The sequence below is a fragment of the Equus asinus genome, chromosome 4 (genome assembly GCF_041296235.1).
Source record: "Equus asinus isolate D_3611 breed Donkey chromosome 4, EquAss-T2T_v2, whole genome shotgun sequence".
Taxonomy (NCBI): Eukaryota; Metazoa; Chordata; class Mammalia; order Perissodactyla; family Equidae; genus Equus; species Equus asinus.
In genome coordinates this window covers 116,964,192-116,983,999 of record NC_091793.1, presented here as the reverse complement: position 1 = coordinate 116,983,999, position 19,808 = coordinate 116,964,192, and the positions used below count along the sequence as shown (strand labels likewise).

Sequence of the window (19,808 nt, the reverse complement as noted above, 5' to 3'; positions counted from 1 at the left end):
CTGCCATGAAGCTCAGTCTGTATAGGCTGGAGGGGAAATGCATATGAACTCAAGAATATAACAGAAACTGAAGACCAAATTTGGCTCATGCTTTGTAAAAGCTTTTTTTTTTTTTTTGGTGAGGAAGATTTGCCATGAGCTAACATCCTTTGCCAGTCTTCCTCTTTTTATTTATTTTTTTTACTTGAGGAAGATTAGCTCAGAGCTAACATCTGTGCCAGTCTTCCTCCACTTTGCATGTGGGATGCCTCCACAGCATGGCTGATGAACAGAGTAGGTCCACACCCAGGATCCAAACCCATGAACCGGGGCTGCTGAAGTGGAGCCTACGGAACCTTAGCCACTCAGCAACTGGGCTGCCCCCAGCATTTTTAACTGGGACAAAGACTCTAATCTGCGAGGTTTTCATAAAATACAGATTTTGATGATACATACCATATCTCTCTTGGCAGTGACAAATGCTTATGCACATCTCTATTTTACTCTAGGTAGCTCAGTTTCCACTGTATTTTTGTGTCTAATCCAGGTGAAACAAGAAACTGACAAAAGTGCAGCTGTTGCGACCGTTGTTGCTGCTGTTGATATGGCCAGAGTGAGAGAACCAGTTATCAGTGCTGTAGAGCAGACTGCTCAGAGGACAACCACGACTGCCACACACATCCAACCTGCTCAAGAACAGGTACGCGCGAGCCGTGCAGCCTGGGCTCTGCATGCGCACAGCCTGTGGCGAACCGACACGCAGACCATTTTGAGGACAGCATGGAGCCCAACATGGCTCAGATTTTTAGGACTTTCTGAGCAAAAAGTGGTCTGCAACACCAAATCTGTTTAAGATGTAAATGCCATAAGTACCTGTTCTGTGTCAGGCAGGTAGGCAGGCAAGAGTTAACTACCAGAAAGTCAATGCAGGAGGTCAGACAAGGTATTCAAAGTATCAAGGTGCCCCTGGGTCGAGTCAGGCAACGGGGAGCCGGGAAAGTCAGCTGAACAAGAAGGATACGTGTGCACTCAGTGCTGTAGATCCAGACCCGGCAAATCCAGAGGTCAGTGGCACCAGGAGCCAGGCATGGAAACCGTTATTCAGAGCAGACATCACCTTTCTCTAAGCTTCCCCAAAAGGCTTTTGCTTTTACTTTGCTCAAAACAAACGTGACATTTGATTCATGGCTGAAAAGTGTTATAAATCCAGGATAATTTCCCATCTCACATTTGAATAGATTTTGTTACAGTTTAAAATCATTCTAACTTTCCTCCTTATCCTCTCTTGTGTGACATTTCTGTCTTTACCCTGATTTACTATTGTAACTTTTTATATAAGGTGCATTAACCTATTTCTTTCCTTTCTCCATGAAAATCAGATAAGAAAGGAGGCAGAGAAGACTGCTGTAACTAAGGTAGTAGTGGCCGCCGATAAAGCGAAGGAACAAGAATTAAAAAGAACCAGAGAAGTAATTACGACAAAACAAGAGCAGGTGCGCGTAACTCACGAACAGGTGAAAATGGTTTTCGATGTGAAATTGTGGTGGTTATTACCTCTGTCAACACGTGTAATAATGTTTACTGTGAAGGGTGTTGTTTCTTGGGCAAAGTGGTTGTTATCACGCTAATAAGATCCCTTTGTATCTGCGTATTCCTGGGCACTGGATCCTGAAGTCCCTTAGGGTCACCGAATGCTTCCCTTGTGTAGACAAAAGGGACCTCTGTGGACATGTACTGAGGGTAGAAACAGGACTCGCATCTATGTTGATCTGGGGATGCACTAACTAATACGTGACCATGAGGGAGGTAAAGCCAGTAAGGAGAAGGATATGCTGAGGTAGAAACAGGGAAGAGTGGAAAAGAACCCTGAACACACATTGCTTTACACATAGCTTAGCAACTGCTCTCTGATGCCTTAGGAGAACATTCAAACATGGATCTGAAGTGGAATGGACAGCATGGCCTTTGTAGGTCAAATGACCAGAAAAAGTGAAAAGGACAGCCCTGTGATTGGAGGCACTGAGGGACCGATTAGATAAGGCCAATTGGTAGGACCGCTGGCCAGGGGAGCCAATGTCAGTTGGGTGGTTTGAGAAGATGAACTTTCAAGTCTCTTTCAACCCTGAGATCCTGAATTTCAGTGATGATGTCTGAGAACAGCAAAGAGGCAAATGGGGAAAACTGCCCGCCACATACCCCTTAGTGGTCCAGATCCAAACACAGCACCCTTCAGGTGGTTAAAGATTTGGAAAACATTTTGCCCATGATATGTGCAAAATTTTCTCTCCATAGTGTCTCAATTTTAGAGAACTAAGTCTCGATATTCCAAACCATCATAATATTTAGGAAAAATTTCAAAGCAAAAACATCATGTAAATGCAGATTGTAAATTGTCTATACTTGATTTCCCACATAAAAGATAAAAGGGTCAGACAAAATTACTTCTAAGGCCTTTCATTCTAATATCCTATGCTCTAAGATCACCTTTAGATGACAGAAGTAGCATAGAATAATATTGCCATATACCCATTTATAAAAATTGGAAGTCTTTTCTAAGAAGATGGCAATTCTCTGATTCAAAGCAAACAGTGTTGAATCCAATTTTTTTCCTCTAAGCAGCATAACTTATGGTTTAGGCAGAGAAAGAACATGGTCCTATTAATGAAAATGAGATGATTTATTTTATTTAGTGATATTCTTTCTTCAAATTCCTATTTTGTAATATCTAACAAACATTATGTCACTTCCATTAGAGATCAGGAGATAATAAGGTTTTGTTTTTATCATTGATTTCAGATAAGAAAAGAAACTGAAAAAGCATTTGTACCAAAAGTAGTAATTTCTGCAGCTAAAGCCAAAGAACAAGAAACTAGAATTACTGGAGAAATTACTAAAAAACAAGAACAAAAACAAATAACTCAAGAAACGGTAAGTCCCATTTTGTAAATACCTTGTAGTTTGTTGACAAATGTCACATTCCAGCCAGCTGCATGCACCCGATAACCCAAACCTCTAAGTGGAGGAGTCTTTTGTGTGTATTTTCTTTTTGGTTTCTCGATGTCAAGTATTGAAACTCTTTCATGATGGAAATTCTGTTGTCATTGCACAATATTCCACTCATTTGATCAGTTGTGGTGAGATCGTCCATCTATTAGAACAGTTTGGGGGCACATCTGTGACATTTCTAGAGCATTCTTAAATAGGATAGATATCACCCCAGTCCAGTTACCCACTGGTGCAGTCAGCTTTCTCATGCATAGCTGAATCCTCAGTCACTTACATTGTAACACACAAACTACATAGTTGTAAGACACACGTGTGAGCACATGTGCACACACAGACACACACACACACACACAGCCATGAACGCTCCAATCAAGGGGAAGTGAGGAAATGCTGGATGTTGGGGAAGACCAGTACTTCTTCAAGAAAGTGCCCTAATTACTGGTTGATAAACAGTAACTTAGAAGCATTTGCTCCTTTTGTGCTGTAGAGCCATGAGGGAACAACCTCAATGTCATCAAACCCCACTTCTTTCCCATGTGTGAAATCAAGCCTTAAGGTGTCGGGAAAGAATCATCTATGTTGATTTCTTTCATGTTCAGGGAGGCATCTGTGCTCCCCTCTCTTGATCTCAAGCTCTTTGCTGATCACAGAGCTACTTTTTAAAAAAGGTCCAACTGAGAACACTATATACTTAAGGGGCTGGCCAGAAGCTGTTAGGTGAATTTCCCTCTCCTGATAGTGAGTGAGAGACTTTGACTCCACAAAAACCCTACATGGCATAATCAAAGGCATAGAAATCCTTGTTGCCAATGCAATACTGGTGACTGGCAAGTGCAGCTGCCTATAGTTTTCCAGCCATTTGCCAGTGGCCAATCACTGGGTGCCCTAATGTATCAACAAGATGAGACCTTTTCAGGTTCTAGGACCATTTGCTAAGGGGCACGTGGGCAGAAAAGAAGCCCATTCGTCAGGAAAACAAAATTCAGTGTTTTAAACACAAATAAAGGCTCTTAAAATGGAAATGTGATTATTTTCTCTCTCATCACTAAGCGTTCTGTATTGTCCAGAAGGTTGCAAGGATATCTTGCCATTTCTTTTGTGACTTTTGAAACTCAAATCTTTATCTTACTCTGAAAATCAGATAACACAGAAAGCTGAGACAGCTGTGTCCATGATGGTAGTTGCCACTGCAAAGTCCACAAAACTAGAAGCAATCCTGGGAGCTCAAGAAGAAGTTGCCCCACAACAAGATCAAATGCACATAACTCATGAAAAGGTGACAACTTCCTGCTGCTGGTGTGAAATTCACTCTTGTATCATTTCATTTGCAACCCACCTACATTTTCATCATGAGTTTTAATCATCACTTTTTCACCTCCTCCTTTTCTTATAACTCAAATAGAAACCTTCAGAGTCTCTCATGAACCTTTTGCCACCTCTCTTTCTAGCTTTCACTGCCACTTTTCATTCCTAACTTTTGGATTTTCTTTGAACTGTTACTAATATGGTATTATAATTCACTTCAGTATTTAATATTTTCCTATTGAAGACTCCAGTGTACAAGTCAATTGATAAAAGGCAAAATTATATGTTATTTATGGCTGCACTGGAATTTCCATAGATTGTAATAAGAATAATGTGAGAAAGAGAAATGCATCCTTTGTTCTTTTATCGCTAATCATATTTTTTCTTTTAGGCTGGACTTATTTTTATATTGCTACCAGTGAAACAGTATGAATGATCAAAGTAACTTGAATGACATATTTAAGTGTGATTAAAATGCCCTTGAGTAGGAAGAAATTTGCTTCCTTTCTCAGTTTTGACTTGTTTCTTTTATCAGAGGCTTTATGAAATTTAATGACCATTTCCCCCCTTTTTTTTATCATATGACCAGATAATGAAAGAAACTAGGAAAACAGTGGTACCTAAAGTCATAGTTGCCACACCCAAAGTGAAAGAACAAGATTTAGTATCAAGAACTAGAGAAGGCATCACTACCAAAAGAGAGCAAGTTGAAATAACTCAGGAAAAGGTGAATACAGATATTTGAGATGGGGAAACAGTCATCTTTAAACTAATTTCTAGTAAACCATTAACTATGATGTGGTATGAATTATTAATCTCTCTTTTCCTTTTTGAATCTCAAACTAAAACCAAAGTGGGAAATGTGTGACTGCTGACTATTAATTTTATCTGCACATTTGATTTTCATCAATCTGTAACATTTGTAATTCATTTTATTCACCATTATTCTTTGCATGAACATTAGCGTTTTTAGCCTGATTTTTGAAAACAATATATGGAATCATCTGGAGATTTTTTTTTATAGTTAACACTTCTAAAGTTTGTGATTCCCAATCAGTATATGCAAACATTGCCAAGTGAAAGTTAACTTTTTTTATGTAGTTAACCCTGAATAACTTCATTTTGCATCCCCACTAAGAGGGGGGAAGGGTCATACCACGTGTGTCTGAAGCCCTGTAAATTTAAACCTTGATTTCACTGTAATAATCAGATGAGAAAGGAAGCTGAGAAAACTGCCTTGTCTACAATAGCAGTTGCAACTACTAAAGCCAAAGAACAAGAAACAATACTGAGAACTAGAGAAGCAAAGGCTACTAGACAAGAACAAATCCAAGTTACCCAAGAAAAGGTGACGATTGCTCCTCCAAGCGTGAAATCCCCGTTATAATCCATTAACACCAAATTTCAGAATTTCTTATTATGAGACATTATTAACCCAATTTATTTTTAAGTGATAAAACAATTGGAAACTAAAAGGCAAATTATTTATTGTTAATATTACTACATGTTCCTTTCCCCATTGATCTCTTCGTTATTATTTTCTATTTTTTATTATTAACGTCTCGAAATTCTTCAGAAGTTAACGATTGAAATTGCATGCAGGCTAATTTTAAGATACTTCATGACATAAAAAAATGTATGAGTAAATGATGAATCTTATCGTCACGAAGACGCACGTTTTTAGGGAGTCATAAATTCACTATATTACGTTGGAAAGTATGGACTTATTTCAGGAAATTACCCATAATTTTCTTCATATGAAAGTTATCATTCTTCCCCCCGTAAATATCAGATGAGAAAAGAAACTGAGAAAATTATAGTGCAGGCTGTAATGCCTCCCACTAAAGCTAAACAAGATGCAACAGTAAAATCTAGAGAAGGAATTAACCAACCAGAATAAACACACATAAGCCATGAAAAGCTTATTAGTAGTGTCTGTGGCTCTGAAATTTACATGAATTAGTCTACTTCCCATGATCCTGTCATTTACTCCACATGAGCTGTCTACCTAATTTTATTCTTTAATGCTACTATAGTATTTGGAAATACAGTATTTTTCAATTTCTCTAGTGTCATGACTGAGTCCTGTCTGTATTTCCCTCACTGTCGTTTTCTATCTTTACGTCTTTGGGTTTTTTCCTAAGACGTGATTTAAGATCAACTTTCTAAACATTTACCCAAGTCTAATATTGAATGGCATATTAGGCTTTCAGAAATCTCATCAATGACAGAAATTCCAATATATAACGTACTTCATGAGTGATTATTTTCAAATTTGTATTTGTTCTGAATCACATAAATTTGACTATCGTATTTTTGTTGTTAAAAATTAGTTAAGAATGGAGGCGGGCCCGGTGGCATAGCAGTTAAGTTCACGCATTCTGCTTTGGTGACCTGGGGTTCGCTGGTTCAGATCCAGGGTGTGGACTTATGCACTGCTTATAAAGCCATGCTGTGGCAGGCGTCCCACATATAAAATAGAGGAAGATGGGCACCAATGTTAGCTCAGGGCTGATCTTCCTCAGCAAAAAAGAGGAGGATTGGTGGCAGATGTTAGCTCAGGGCTAATCTTCCTCAAAAAAGAAAAATTAGCTAAGAATGGAAGCTGAGAAAATGTCTATACCCAGATTAATAGTCACCACTTCAAAAATCTACAGAACCAGCCACACTGCCAAGGACTAGAGAAGGATTTGCTATTAAGCAAGAACAAATACATCTTTTTCATGAGGAGATGAAAACAGATGCTGTGGAGGTGAAAAGCATTGTTTCATCCCATTTCGTCATCAGCTCTCATAACTTCTCATCCATCGCGAGTCATTGTGCTCCTAGTGTTCCATTTAATTGCTTAACTGATCAACAAAACATTAGAGATGATTAGATTCAGTCCAATTCCTCCAGTGGAACAGTTAGCATTTCTAGTCGTGAAAAGCCAGATTAAATAACACTGTTTCTGTGTGTCTCCTAAATTAATTCTCAGCACTTAATTAGCATGAGTTGGGGTCTCCTATTCCTCTTTCTGCTTATCTAAGTTCCAAAATTATGAGGGATATGAGAGTCCGCTGAGAAATCAAAGCAGCTGTCAGCATAGAGTGCTCATTTGCAGTTGTCCACCAAACGGCATGTGCATATGGATTTGATATTCATCAACTCAGGAAAAAATACATAGATACTTCCCCAATTTAACAGACTCGATTGTAATTAAGATTCTTTTTCTGCATAAGTTTTAAATTAAGAACAAGATTTGTATATTTCAGTTGGCAAAGGACAATTTTTTTGAGCCTAAGTTTTCTCACTGTTAAAATAAAACTGAACTCAACCTGACTCCTTGTAGGTGAGTTGAAAGAGTCAAATGAGATATAATGTAAATGCAATCACTCCACTATATTTGTGTTGTCTGTAGAAGATGTTCACACTTCAAAACATCTATAAAATTAAAGTCAACTAATGGCCTATATGGTTAAAAAAAGAAACAAATAAACAGGTGAATAAACCTAACTTATTTTACAGCTTCTTCTAAAAGGCAGTCTAAAGTGAAGATGGCATTTCAATCTTTCGAGGCAGATTAAATTGTAGCTTCCTAGAAGGAAGCACTGGATGAAGCCCATGATCACTAAAGGCCCAATCCCATCTCAGAACACCCTCATTTATATCTTAAATGGCTCAGATAATAATTTTAACAGATATACAGGTAGAGTACTTGAAAAACATTTCAGATGCAATCTAAATGCTATTCACAGCAACAGAAAAGAAAATTGGACATTGATAAAATATTCCAGCATTACTTTCAAAGAGCACTGATGGACATGGCAATGTGATTGTTACAAGTACACTGTTTCCAAGTGTTGCACAGAATCATAACATGTAAAGCCACATCAGCCAGTTCGCTTTCTTTAAAAGAGCAGCGTCCCTGCAGACTGTATTCCCATTTATGCTAATCAGATTCATGGAAATGACAGAACAACATTTCTGTTTCCTTCTTCACTTTAATAATGAAAGAAATTTCATTATTATTCACTTTAATAACGAAGGAAATTTCATTATTCCCAGTAATAATGAAAGAAAGTTGAACTTCACACTGAAAGGTTGTTCTCTTGAATCCAAATATGATAACACTTTCATTTTAATCACAATATCTTCATTCATGTGTTTTAAGAAAGATATTCTAATAGATTAAAAAATTCTTATCCCTAGGGAATTATAAGCAAATTAATATGCTCACTCTGTGTTCACGAGCTTTCATGTTATCTCAGATTTGCATGCAGTTGTACAACTCTAGCGACTGATTTTTCTGGATGGGACTACGACGGTATTTGAGTGCATTTTTATCATCACTCTCACTGTCTCAACAACAAACTAAATGATAGACCAGATAATAAAAATATCAGTGAAGATAACCAGCCCCAAAGTTCTGATTTCCCAAATGTTAATTGGCCACTTGTCTCAGACAAACTACTAGAAAAACTCAAAATCTCCTTACTATTTTACATATGTATTGTGTTGTCCTATGCTGTGTCTGTGTGATTTAATATCTAGTCTAATTAAGCAGGTATATATGGAGTGTATGTAACTGGATGTCTACACACTATAATAATCAATGAAATATTAAGTTCCTAATGCATTTCTGAGTGACATTTCGGGAGACATTAGCTTAGCTGTATAACATGGGTGCCATCTGCCTATCATGCCTTTAGGCATTTGTCTGTTCTTGATGATCCTAAGAGGAGATGTCCCAGCCTCACTTTGACATTACTATGTATTAATTTTGGAAACTTGTCTCCAGGTGGACGTTGGGAAAAAGGCTGAAGCTGTAGCAACAGTTGTTGCTGCAGTAGACCAGGCCCGTGTTAGAGAGCCCAGAGCACCCGCGCATCTTGAAGAATCGTATGCTCAGCAGACTACTTTGGAATATGGATACAAGGAGCACATTTCTGCCACAAAGGTAGCTGAGCATCCCCAGCGTCCGGCCTCAGAACCCCACGTTGTCCCTAAAGCAGTCAAGCCTAGAGTAATCCAGGTTCCTTCTGAGACTCATGTCACAACTACTGATCAAATGGGAATGCAGATATCATCACAGGTGAGTCTGTACCCACTAATTTTCTCACCCTGCATATGGGAAGGCAGGCTGAACTGCTGTGGTCGTCTGCTGAACAGTGGTATCACTGAGTTTCATTTCAATGCAGATCAAGAAAACTACAGATCTAACAACTGAAAGATTAGTCCATGTGGATAAACGCCCCCGCACAGCAAGCCCTCACTTTACCGTTTCAAAGATTTCTGTTCCTAAGACAGATCATGGATATGAGGTAAGAAGTTAAAGAGCACGACAAAGAAATGTTTCGCTCAAAGGGGATAAGTATGTAGTGTGTGACGTGGAGTATCTTTGGTGTAGGCCGTTGTGAGTCTCGTTTTAGTGATGTCTATTTGCATTCATGGTGGACTCAGAAGCCCCTAAAGTTGGGTTTCTGAAACTTGCCCAGCAGGGTAAGCCTAGAGTTGCAGGCGGTTATCTTACACCTCTGAGAAGACACAAATCCATGCAGGTTTCTTTCTGTTTCACATTTCATAATAGATGCTGTGTCATACATTTTTTGAATTTCCCACTGTGGTATTTTTTTAATCTCCCACTGTAGTATTTTGGGGATGGTTAAGTGAAAATTCATAGCTGAGCTTTAGAAGACCTTCAGTCCCTTTATGAAGAGCACATAAAATAAGGAGCTCTCAGTATAACTCTTTAAGAAAGATATTTTCAAATACATTTTACAAACTGGCAGGAATGACAATGAGCTTTATAACTGGCTTGTCTCTAACTGACTTTTCATTAACAGTAAGAGTGATAATGAGAACATTAAAAAATACACCATATAGGAAATAGACTCAGACTCACCCCAGGAATGCTAGTGGCAAATCACTATTGAATGGTGACTCAGATAACAGTTCAGTGACGCTATTTTCTGATGTCATGTCCATAGGCATCAATAGCCGGTACTGCTATTGCCACATTACAAAAAGAGTTGTCAGCCACATCTCCTGCTCAGAAGATCACCAAATCAGTGAAGGCACCCACGGTGAAGCCTGCTGAGACCAGAGTGAGAGCAGAGCCCACCCCCTCGCCTCAGTTCCCCTTTGCTGACATACCAGAGACTTACAGGAGTCAAGCTGGCATTGAAGTGAAAAAGGAAGTAGGGGTGAGCATCGCTGGTGCCACCGTCCGTGAAGAGCACTTTGAAGTACTGCACGGACGTGAAGTCAAGGTTGGTCACTGGATTGCATGCTGTTTCCTCATCCATCCCACCAAGCAGGGCCAGCACCTGGCCAGTTTGTACTGCGGAAGTAGTTAGCCATTGTCTTGCTTTTCTCCTCTACCGTGCCCAGACTTAATTTTATTGAGCGTGGTGTAGGTCAGAGTTCTTTATCTCAAATTATTTTTATTATCTCGAATGTGCTAAGAGTTTATGAGATTTCCCCTAACTTCATGGGCATTTTGTAACATCCTTTGTGACAATCATAGGTAACAGAAGCAGCAAGAGTGCCTGCACCTGTTGAAATTCCTGTTACTCCACCAACTTTGGTCTCGGTGAGTAAAAACGTTGATTGTGTTGGACCATAGGCATATCCAGTCAAATAATTTTAATATATGTTTGCAAATATCAGTTTCTCAAACTGAAAAATGGCACTACTGTGTTTATAAGTACTAATTTTAAGACCATACACTACTTGGCAAGGAAAAAGGAAATTCTATGGGCAACCGTCTGTCACGGATTCCACAGATTTAATGAGTTTCCATTATGTGTAAGAAATTATTGCAAGATCTATAGAGATCGAAAGTCCAGTCCAGCCCTCTTTGAAATCTTGGTCTTACTGTCAGAGAAAATGTACATAAATGGGCATAATAAAATATAGAAGGTGATAATCACCTCAACAGAGGGAAGAGCCAGAGAAAGGATTACTTCCAGTTAGGGATGCATGGAAAGCTTTGTTGAAGAGGCAGCATTTGCTGCTGAGCCTTCAAGCTTTGTTAGGATGTGAATATGTGAGAACAACAGAGGGTACTGAACTGCCCCATTATATGGTATGAATACAGTTCCACCGTATGAACTTGGAAACACCTTACAGTTCTTTCAAATTGGGGATATTCTAACTTCCAAAGGAGTCTCTTTACTAATATTTCTAGAGTCCTAATCTTAAAAAACCACTTTATGGCAATTAGAATGTGAAAGCTCTAAGCCCCACATTTGTTATAACGTATAGAGATGTTTAATCAATATGCACACAAACCAATATATCCTTTTCTTCTCTCATCAGGGCTTAAAAAATGTGACTGTCATAGAAGGTGAATCTGTCACCTTGGAGTGCCATATATCTGGATACCCATCCCCAAAAGTGACGTGGTACAGAGAAGACTACCAAATAGAAAGTTCCATTGACTTCCAGATAACCTTCCAGAGCGGAATTGCTCGTCTGATGATCCGAGAAGCCTTTGCAGAAGACAGCGGGCGGTTTACTTGCAGTGCTGTGAACGAGGCTGGGACCGTCAGCACATCCTGCTATCTAGCTGTGCAGGGTTAGTGGCCACACGCCCACCATCCTTCCACACATGCCATCAGTCTCGCCTGACACTTCCTTCCACAATATGGTTCCTGCACATCTCGTAATGGTGTCCCCTTTTGGGATTGGGGGGTAAATTATGGGATCAACTTAACTGTCATGCTAAGCAGAGGTCACTTAACTTAAATGAGAAACTTCTGTTTTCTTCTAGCATCAGAAGAGTTTGAAAAGGAAACAACAGCTGTGGCTGAGAAAGTTACCACAGAAGAGAAACGGTAAGACATTCTTTTGCTGACAAGCTTCTGTTCTAGGACAGCTTTGATTTCTCAGTCTCTTTACTATTGGCAAATTGCAATCCAGAAGCTAAGTGAAGGGAATTCTCTTTCCAGCTTTGTGGAATCAAGAGATGTGGTAATGACTGATACCAGCATCACAGAGGAAATAGCCGGACCCGGAGAACCTGCCGCTCCTTTCTTTATTACAAAACCAGTGGTCCAGAAACTGGTGGAAGGTGGGAGCATTGTGTTTGAATGCCAAGTTGGCGGCAACCCAAAGCCCCATGTCTACTGGAAAAAATCTGGGGTTCCTCTAACCAGTGGATACAGGTATTTTGATGGCTGAATGATAGAGTTCTTTGTGATTTGTATGATATGTATATGAAGCCTAGAGAGAAATAGAATTTACTTATCTCACCATCCCCCAAATCTAGGTTCTTCTATTATGGAGCATTCCTAGTGTGTTTGAGATATTTTCACATTTTTGTACAAAGTCTTATGGAGAAACAAAGCTATGTGACAAAAGTGGATAGAAGATATATTTCTTTATATTCTAGCTTGATTCATTTATAGTGCTAGTGAAATAGAGAAAGTGTTGTGGAGTTTTACACATACACACACAGACACATTCTTCCAGAAAAGATCTGAGGCAACTTTCAGTAAAAATACATAGTAATTAAGTCACTAAAAAATAAAAGAATAAGGGTCATGTAATGAAGAAGAAAGCTAGTTATACTTGAAAATCTATGCTAATAAATTTGCTGCAACTTAATATAAAATTTAGCTTTGAATTTCCTGCAACTTAAAACAAAAAGGAGCAATAATCTAAATATGTTGCTATCATATCTTAATAAGAAGAAATATAGTGTACCGGAGGCTTCATACTGAAATATTTTAAAATAATTTATCGTTTTGATTATTAGTTTGATCTTCAAATGAAAAAAATGAACAAAATAATAAACAAAGAGAAAACACTTAAATGTTTAAATGACCTCATCATCTCCTAACATAAATGCTGAAGCCCCTTATTTCCATATGATGGATTCTAGTCGTATTATGTTCTATTATTTATTTTAAAGACTATCTGAACATTATTTAAAATGAAAGTTGTAAGTTATTTGGTCCCCATTACTCATGTCTGTGCATGTTCCTCAATTTTCAACAACCTTGTATTATATGTTGGGAATTTATCATATGTTTAGGATCATTGAGTTTTATACCACGGATCCACAGAAGGATTATTCTGCTCACCTAGGGGTTACTTACGACTGAACTTTTGTTTGTTCATTTCCCTAAAGATACAAAGTGAGTTACAATAAACAAACCGGTGAGTGCAGACTGGTGATTTCGATGACTTTTGCTGATGATGCTGGAGAATACACGATTGTTATTCGTAACAAGCATGGAGAAACTTCTGCATCTGCCTCCTTGCTCGAAGAAGGTAAGTGCAACTCTAAGTAGTGGCTCTTTTGACTTGTTAGTGTAAGTTTGATTTTGAAATTCAATCTAATAAATATTTAATGAGCACTCTGATAGTAAAATTTGGAAAATCTGGCTTTTGGTTATCAATTTTCCCTGATGTAGGGCTTACCTGAATGAACAGTGGCATGAAGGCTTTTTCATAAGAACATTAAAAAGTAACTTATGTTCTTAACCCCCAGCTGAATATGAGTCACTGGTGAAGTCCCAGCAAGAAATGCTTTACCAGACACAAATGACTGCATTCGTGCAAGAACCTAAAGTTGGAGAAATAGCACCTGGATTTCTATACTCTGAGTATGAAAAAGAATATGAAAAAGAACAGGCCTTAATTAGGAAGAAAATGGCCAAAGATACTGTAATGGTCAGAACTTTTGTAGAAGACCAGGTGAGTACAAAAATAATGACCAAGCAAGCCATTTCATAAATGAGACTTTCCTCTACGATACCCCTCCTTTTGTTTGATATTTTCATTTTTAAGTCCTGGGGTCAGGGTTAGACCGCTACTTGTAGGTCCAGGTTCATGGCTGACAAATTTCCTTCATCTTCATGATATTGCACATATGACTTTAAAAATAGGAATTACATATATGCAACAAAATATGACTTTAGAAATAGGGATTATACATATTCGGGAAAAGCCAAATATTAGCGTGACCAAGTTCATTACTGCCAAGATCCCTTCATCTGTAGGATGAACATCCCAAATGTAACCCATGCTTCTAGAATACCATCGACCCAAGATGCTACAGCATGGACTGGCAAAGATGACTGTAATGCAGATTAAAAACGAAAAAGCCTTTTAAAGTTTTCTTTCAGTTAAAAATGAATCAATCCTTATTTCTGAAACTAATACTCTTAGACAATTTCTATCAATGAGGATATATCTTTTTAACAAACTGTCATCTTTTTTACTACATAGGAATTCCACATTTCTTCCTTTGAAGAGAGACTCATTAAAGAAATTGAATACAGAATAATAAAGACTACATTAGAAGAACTTCTTGAAGAAGATGGAGAAGAAAAAATGGCAGTGGACATTTCTGAATCTGAAGCCATTGAATCAGGATTTGAATTACGAGTCAAGAATTATAGAATTCTTGAGGGGATGGGTGTTACATTTCATTGCAAGATGTCTGGGTATCCGCTACCCAAGGTAAAACATAAAGATTTATCCTACCTCCATGCTACAATAAAGACACAAATAAGTTACAATATAGCTATTTTATCTAAATTTTATTCATACATGCATGAAATTATTTGCAGATTGCATGGTACAAAGATGGCAAGCGCATCAAACATGGAGAGAGATACCAAATGGACTTTCTACAAGATGGCAGAGCCAGTCTGCGCATACCCGTTGTTCTTCCAGAAGATGAAGGCATCTATACTGCATTTGCCAGCAATATTAAAGGAAATGCGATTTGCTCAGGGAAATTGTATGTGGAGCCTGCTGCACCACTTGGTGCTCCGACTTACATACCCACACCAGAGCCAGTGAGCAGAATCAGGTAAGAGTCATAATAAATTGGCTCGATTAATATTTAAATTGTTTAAAACTTCAAATATCCCAGTAGCATATTGCTACTGTGTGGAGGAAAAAAAAAATTGAAGGCTGAGATAGCACAGAAACTTGCTATTTGCAGTATCCATGATTGCCAAGAGTTTTTATTTCTTGCCCCTATGTAAGATGAGCACAGCATTTTCATTAGTATAGCATACTATTCATTTTGCCCGTGCTGTAGTTGATGTAACAAAAGCTCTTGTATATTTAACACCTGATTTTGTATACATTATCCCTAATTTGCACAACAACCCTGCAATATAAGGATTATTGTTACTATTTTGGAAGTGGGAACACTGAGTTTCTGCGATCCTATGAAAATTGCCTTAGTTCACCCACCCTGTGGGTGGTGGTGCCAGCACTTGAAATCTGATCCAAGCCAGTCTGGGTGCAGTGTGTAGAGAGGGTTTTGGATTTCTTCAAGTATAATTTCTATTTTTTTCCTCTTCTTGAATAAAGAAGTACATTTTTCTTTTTCCATAAATTTATTCATTGGTTTATTTAACCAACCAGCATTTATTGAAGTGTTTTGGTAATTAAATCAAAAAGGTTTGGTGACTAATTAAATCCAGATGGTGAGGGATAGATACCATTAAGGATTGTTCCCAGATTTTGAGGCTGGGTACCTGGCTGTGTTGAATGGCTATTGACTGAGATTGAAGACACATGAAAAATGCAGTTTTGGGGGCAATAAGAATGTATTACATTTTGGATCTCAGTAAGTTTGAGGTGCCTTCTAATATATACAGGAAGTAATTTCTAAAATAACATTAGAGAACAAGACACAAAGAGGTTTGCTTCTTTTGCTGAGTTTTCTCTGTGCCTCCTGAAACATATTCTGTTGTGCCTTTGTTTTTCAGATCTGTCTCTCCACGTTCAGTGAGCAGATCTCCTATACGCATATCTCCTGCACGGATGTCCCCTGCAAGGATGTCTCCTGCACGGATGTCCCCTGCAAGAATGTCCCCCGGACGTAGGCTGGAGGAAACAGATGAGTCACAACTTGAGAGACTGTATAAGCCAGTCTTCGTGTTAAAACCTGCTTCTTTCAAATGTTTAGAAGGACAAACTGCCAGATTTGACTTGAAGGTTGTGGGTAGACCTATGCCAGAGACCTTCTGGTTTCATGATGGTAAATATGATGTTTGTGCTCACAGATCATTAAACACAAAAAGAAGCTAAGATGTGTGTCCAACGATTTAAAAAAACTATTCTAACGTCTTTTCTCTTTTACTTATTTTTTTGATAGGCCAGCAAATTGTCAATGACTACACCCATAAAGTAGTCATTAAAGAAGATGGCACCCAATCACTGATTATTGTCCCTGCAGCACCCAGTGATTCTGGGGAATGGACTGTGGTTGCCCAAAACAGGGCAGGCAGATCTTCAATTTCAGTAATGTTAACTGTGGAAGGTATTGGCTGTTAAAATAAAAAGAAGTTACCTTATCACTTGGATTATAAACAGGTATTTCAGTCCTATTCACTCTAAATCATGTCCTTTCTCTTTCAGCTGTGGAACATCAGGTAAAACCAGTGTTTGTGGAAAAACTGAAAAATGTCAATGTAAAGGAAGGTTCTCGACTTGAAATGAAAGTCAGAGCTACGGGTAATCCCAACCCTGACATTGTATGGTTGAAAAACAGTGACATCATTGTACCTCATAAATATCCAAAAATCAGGTAGGCTTGCTTGAGAATAATAAAACTAAGCTCTTTCTACAAATCTAATAACCAAGGAAGCAACAACTACTTCTATATTGATTTTTTTCCCGCTTTTTATAGAATTGAAGGAACCAAGGGAGAAGCGGCCCTTAAAATCGATTCTACTGTCAGCCAAGATTCTGCCTGGTATACTGCCACTGCTATTAATAAGGCTGGCCGAGACACTACAAGATGCAAAGTCAATGTTGAAGTTGAGTTTGCAGAGCCCGAACCGGAAAGAAGATTAATCATCCCAAGAGGAACATACAGAGCAAAGGAGATTGCAGCCCCTGAACTGGAGCCCCTCCATTTGCGATATGGTCAAGAACAATGGGAAGAGGGTGACCTCTATGACAAAGAGAAACAACAGAAGCCATTTTTCAAGAAAAAACTCACTTCCTTAAGACTCAAGCGCTTCGGGCCTGCCCACTTTGAATGCAGGCTAACACCAATTGGTGACCCAACGATGGTGGTAGAATGGCTTCATGATGGAAAGCCACTTGAAGCAGCCAATAGGCTTCGTATGATCAATGAATTTGGGTATTGCAGCCTTGATTACGGAGTTGCATATAATAGGGACAGTGGTGTCATTACTTGCAGAGCCACTAACAAATATGGAACAGATCACACATCTGCTACCCTTATTGTTAAAGATGAGAAAAGTCTTGTGGAAGAATCTCAATTGCCTGAGGGGAGGAAAGGCTTACAGAGAATTGAAGAATTAGAGAGGATGGCTCATGAAGGTGCACTTACAGGTGTAACAACAGATCAGAAAGAGAAGCAAAAGCCGGATATCGTCTTGTTCCCAGAGCCAGTAAGAGTACTTGAAGGGGAGACCGCTAGATTCCGTTGCCGAGTGACAGGTTACCCTCAGCCCAAAGTCAACTGGTACCTCAATGGACAGCTCATCCGCAAAAGCAAAAGGTTCAGAGTTCGCTATGATGGCATTCATTATCTGGACATCGTGGACTGCAAATCATATGATACAGGTGAAGTCAAGGTCACTGCAGAAAATCCTGAAGGTGTGATAGAGCATAAAGTGAAACTTGAGATCCAACAGAGGGAAGATTTCAGGTCTGTCCTTAGGCGAGCTCCTGAACCAAAGCCTGAGTTTCACGTACATGAACCTGGAAAACTTCAGTTTGAAGTACAAAAAGTAGATAGACCTGTTGACACCACAGAAACCAAGGAAGTTGTGAGGTTGAAAAGGGCTGAAAGAATTACCCATGAAAAAGTGTCTGAAGAGTCAGAAGAGCTGCGCAGTAAGTTCAAGCGCAGAACAGAGGAGGGATATTACGAAGCCATTACTGCTGTAGAGCTTAAGTCTCGAAAGAAGGATGAATCCTATGAAGAACTCCTGAGGAAGACAAAAGAGGAACTTCTCCACTGGACCAAAGAGTTAACCGAAGAGGAGAAGAAAGCCCTTGCCGAGGAAGGCAAAATCACTATTCCAACTTTTAAACCTGATAAAATTGAACTAAGTCCTAGTATGGAGGCTCCTAAAATCTTTGAAAGAATCCAAAGCCAAACAGTGGGGCAAGGATCTGATGCTCACTTCCGGGTCAGAGTTGTGGGAAAACCAGATCCTGAATGCGAATGGTACAAAAATGGTGTCAAAATCGAGCGCTCTGACCGAATCTACTGGTACTGGCCTGAAGACAATGTTTGTGAACTGGTCATAAGAGATGTGACTGCTGAGGACTCTGCCAGCATCATGGTCAAAGCCATCAACATAGCTGGGGAAACCTCAAGCCACGCATTCTTACTCGTCCAAGGTAATTTGAGTTTTTTTCATTTGATGGATCGGTCTCTGTTTTTCCATGAATATCCTGGAGTGTATTTCTTTGTATTTTCTTTTCCCATTATTGAAATTGTGAATTTAGTTTAATATGATGTGTTTTTTTCATTTTTCTTGTAGCCAAGCAATTGATCACTTTCACACAGGAATTACAAGATGTTGTTGCTAAGGAAAAAGACACCATGGCAACCTTTGAATGTGAAACTTCAGAGCCATTTGTTAAAGTGAAATGGTATAAAGATGGTGTGGAGATTCATAAGGGAAATAAATATAGGATGCACTCTGACAGGAAAGTTCACTTCCTCTCTGTGTTGACAATCGACCCCTCTGACGCTGAAGACTACAGCTGTGTACTTGTGGAAGATGAAAATGTAAAAACAACGGCTAAACTGATTGTCGAAGGTAGTAAATAATGATTTCATTGTTTACTTAAGTTTTAAAGTCCCCCTGAGTATGTGATAAAATTAGCTATGCGACTTTCCTTTCATAAAAGAATTATTTGGGGATTGGATCTGAGCTCTATAGCAAGAATCATGAATTTATACTACTAGTTAAGAATACCAACAGCTGGGGTTTTAAAAAGCAAGGTTATTTTGATGTCTTGTTTTCAAAATTTTTTACAGAAATATCGTTCTGTGCTTTAAAGAAATCATTTAAAACTTAAAATCACTTTTTATTGAAAATTCATTTCTCATTCCATCAGTAGGTAGATGTTAAAAATATATTCCTGATAGTATGCAGGAGACAAGGAATTTTCTCTATAACTCTCCAGAGAAATTAACTTCTCCTATCTTACGCCTCAGGTGCAGTTGTTGAATTTGTGAAAGAACTTGAGGACATAGAAGTTCCAGAATCCTTTTCGGGAGAGTTAGAGTGCATTATATCCCCAGAAAATATAGAAGGCAAATGGTATCACAATGGCGTGGAGCTTAAATCCAATGGCAAATACACAATTACATCTCGCCGTGGACGTCAGAACCTCACGGTCAAGGATGTAACCAAAGAGGACCAGGGAGAATACAGCTTTGTTGCCGATGGGAAAAAGACAACCTGTAAACTAAAGATGAAACGTAAGTCTTCCCATTCCTGTTGGCCTGCAGTGAGCATCATGGTTTATTGATAAGAATGATCATAACGTTCTTTTTCCTTCCCATA

At 38.7% G+C, this 19,808-nt stretch overlaps 1 protein-coding gene across 4 annotated transcripts in view; it reads left to right on the top strand.

The window, feature by feature from the left end:
• TTN (titin) overlaps positions 1 to 19,808 on the top strand; it is a 270,195-nt gene that overhangs the window by 12,120 nt on the left and 238,267 nt on the right. For all 4 annotated transcript variants that reach the window (XM_070508508.1, XM_070508506.1, XM_070508505.1 and 1 more), the window contains exons 8-30: positions 527 to 679; positions 1,359 to 1,493; positions 2,776 to 2,907; positions 4,127 to 4,261; positions 4,880 to 5,017; positions 5,501 to 5,638; positions 9,071 to 9,364; positions 9,471 to 9,593; positions 10,260 to 10,541; positions 10,799 to 10,864; positions 11,593 to 11,851; positions 12,047 to 12,110; positions 12,225 to 12,440; positions 13,409 to 13,551; positions 13,772 to 13,977; positions 14,512 to 14,745; positions 14,856 to 15,100; positions 16,014 to 16,285; positions 16,403 to 16,567; positions 16,666 to 16,834; positions 16,937 to 18,630; positions 18,774 to 19,055; positions 19,457 to 19,723. In XM_070508508.1, the coding sequence (XP_070364609.1) occupies positions 527 to 679; positions 1,359 to 1,493; positions 2,776 to 2,907; positions 4,127 to 4,261; positions 4,880 to 5,017; positions 5,501 to 5,638; positions 9,071 to 9,364; positions 9,471 to 9,593; positions 10,260 to 10,541; positions 10,799 to 10,864; positions 11,593 to 11,851; positions 12,047 to 12,110; positions 12,225 to 12,440; positions 13,409 to 13,551; positions 13,772 to 13,977; positions 14,512 to 14,745; positions 14,856 to 15,100; positions 16,014 to 16,285; positions 16,403 to 16,567; positions 16,666 to 16,834; positions 16,937 to 18,630; positions 18,774 to 19,055; positions 19,457 to 19,723 (5,812 nt within the window). The remainder of the gene's footprint in view (positions 1 to 526; positions 680 to 1,358; positions 1,494 to 2,775; positions 2,908 to 4,126; positions 4,262 to 4,879; positions 5,018 to 5,500; positions 5,639 to 9,070; positions 9,365 to 9,470; positions 9,594 to 10,259; positions 10,542 to 10,798; positions 10,865 to 11,592; positions 11,852 to 12,046; positions 12,111 to 12,224; positions 12,441 to 13,408; positions 13,552 to 13,771; positions 13,978 to 14,511; positions 14,746 to 14,855; positions 15,101 to 16,013; positions 16,286 to 16,402; positions 16,568 to 16,665; positions 16,835 to 16,936; positions 18,631 to 18,773; positions 19,056 to 19,456; positions 19,724 to 19,808) is intronic.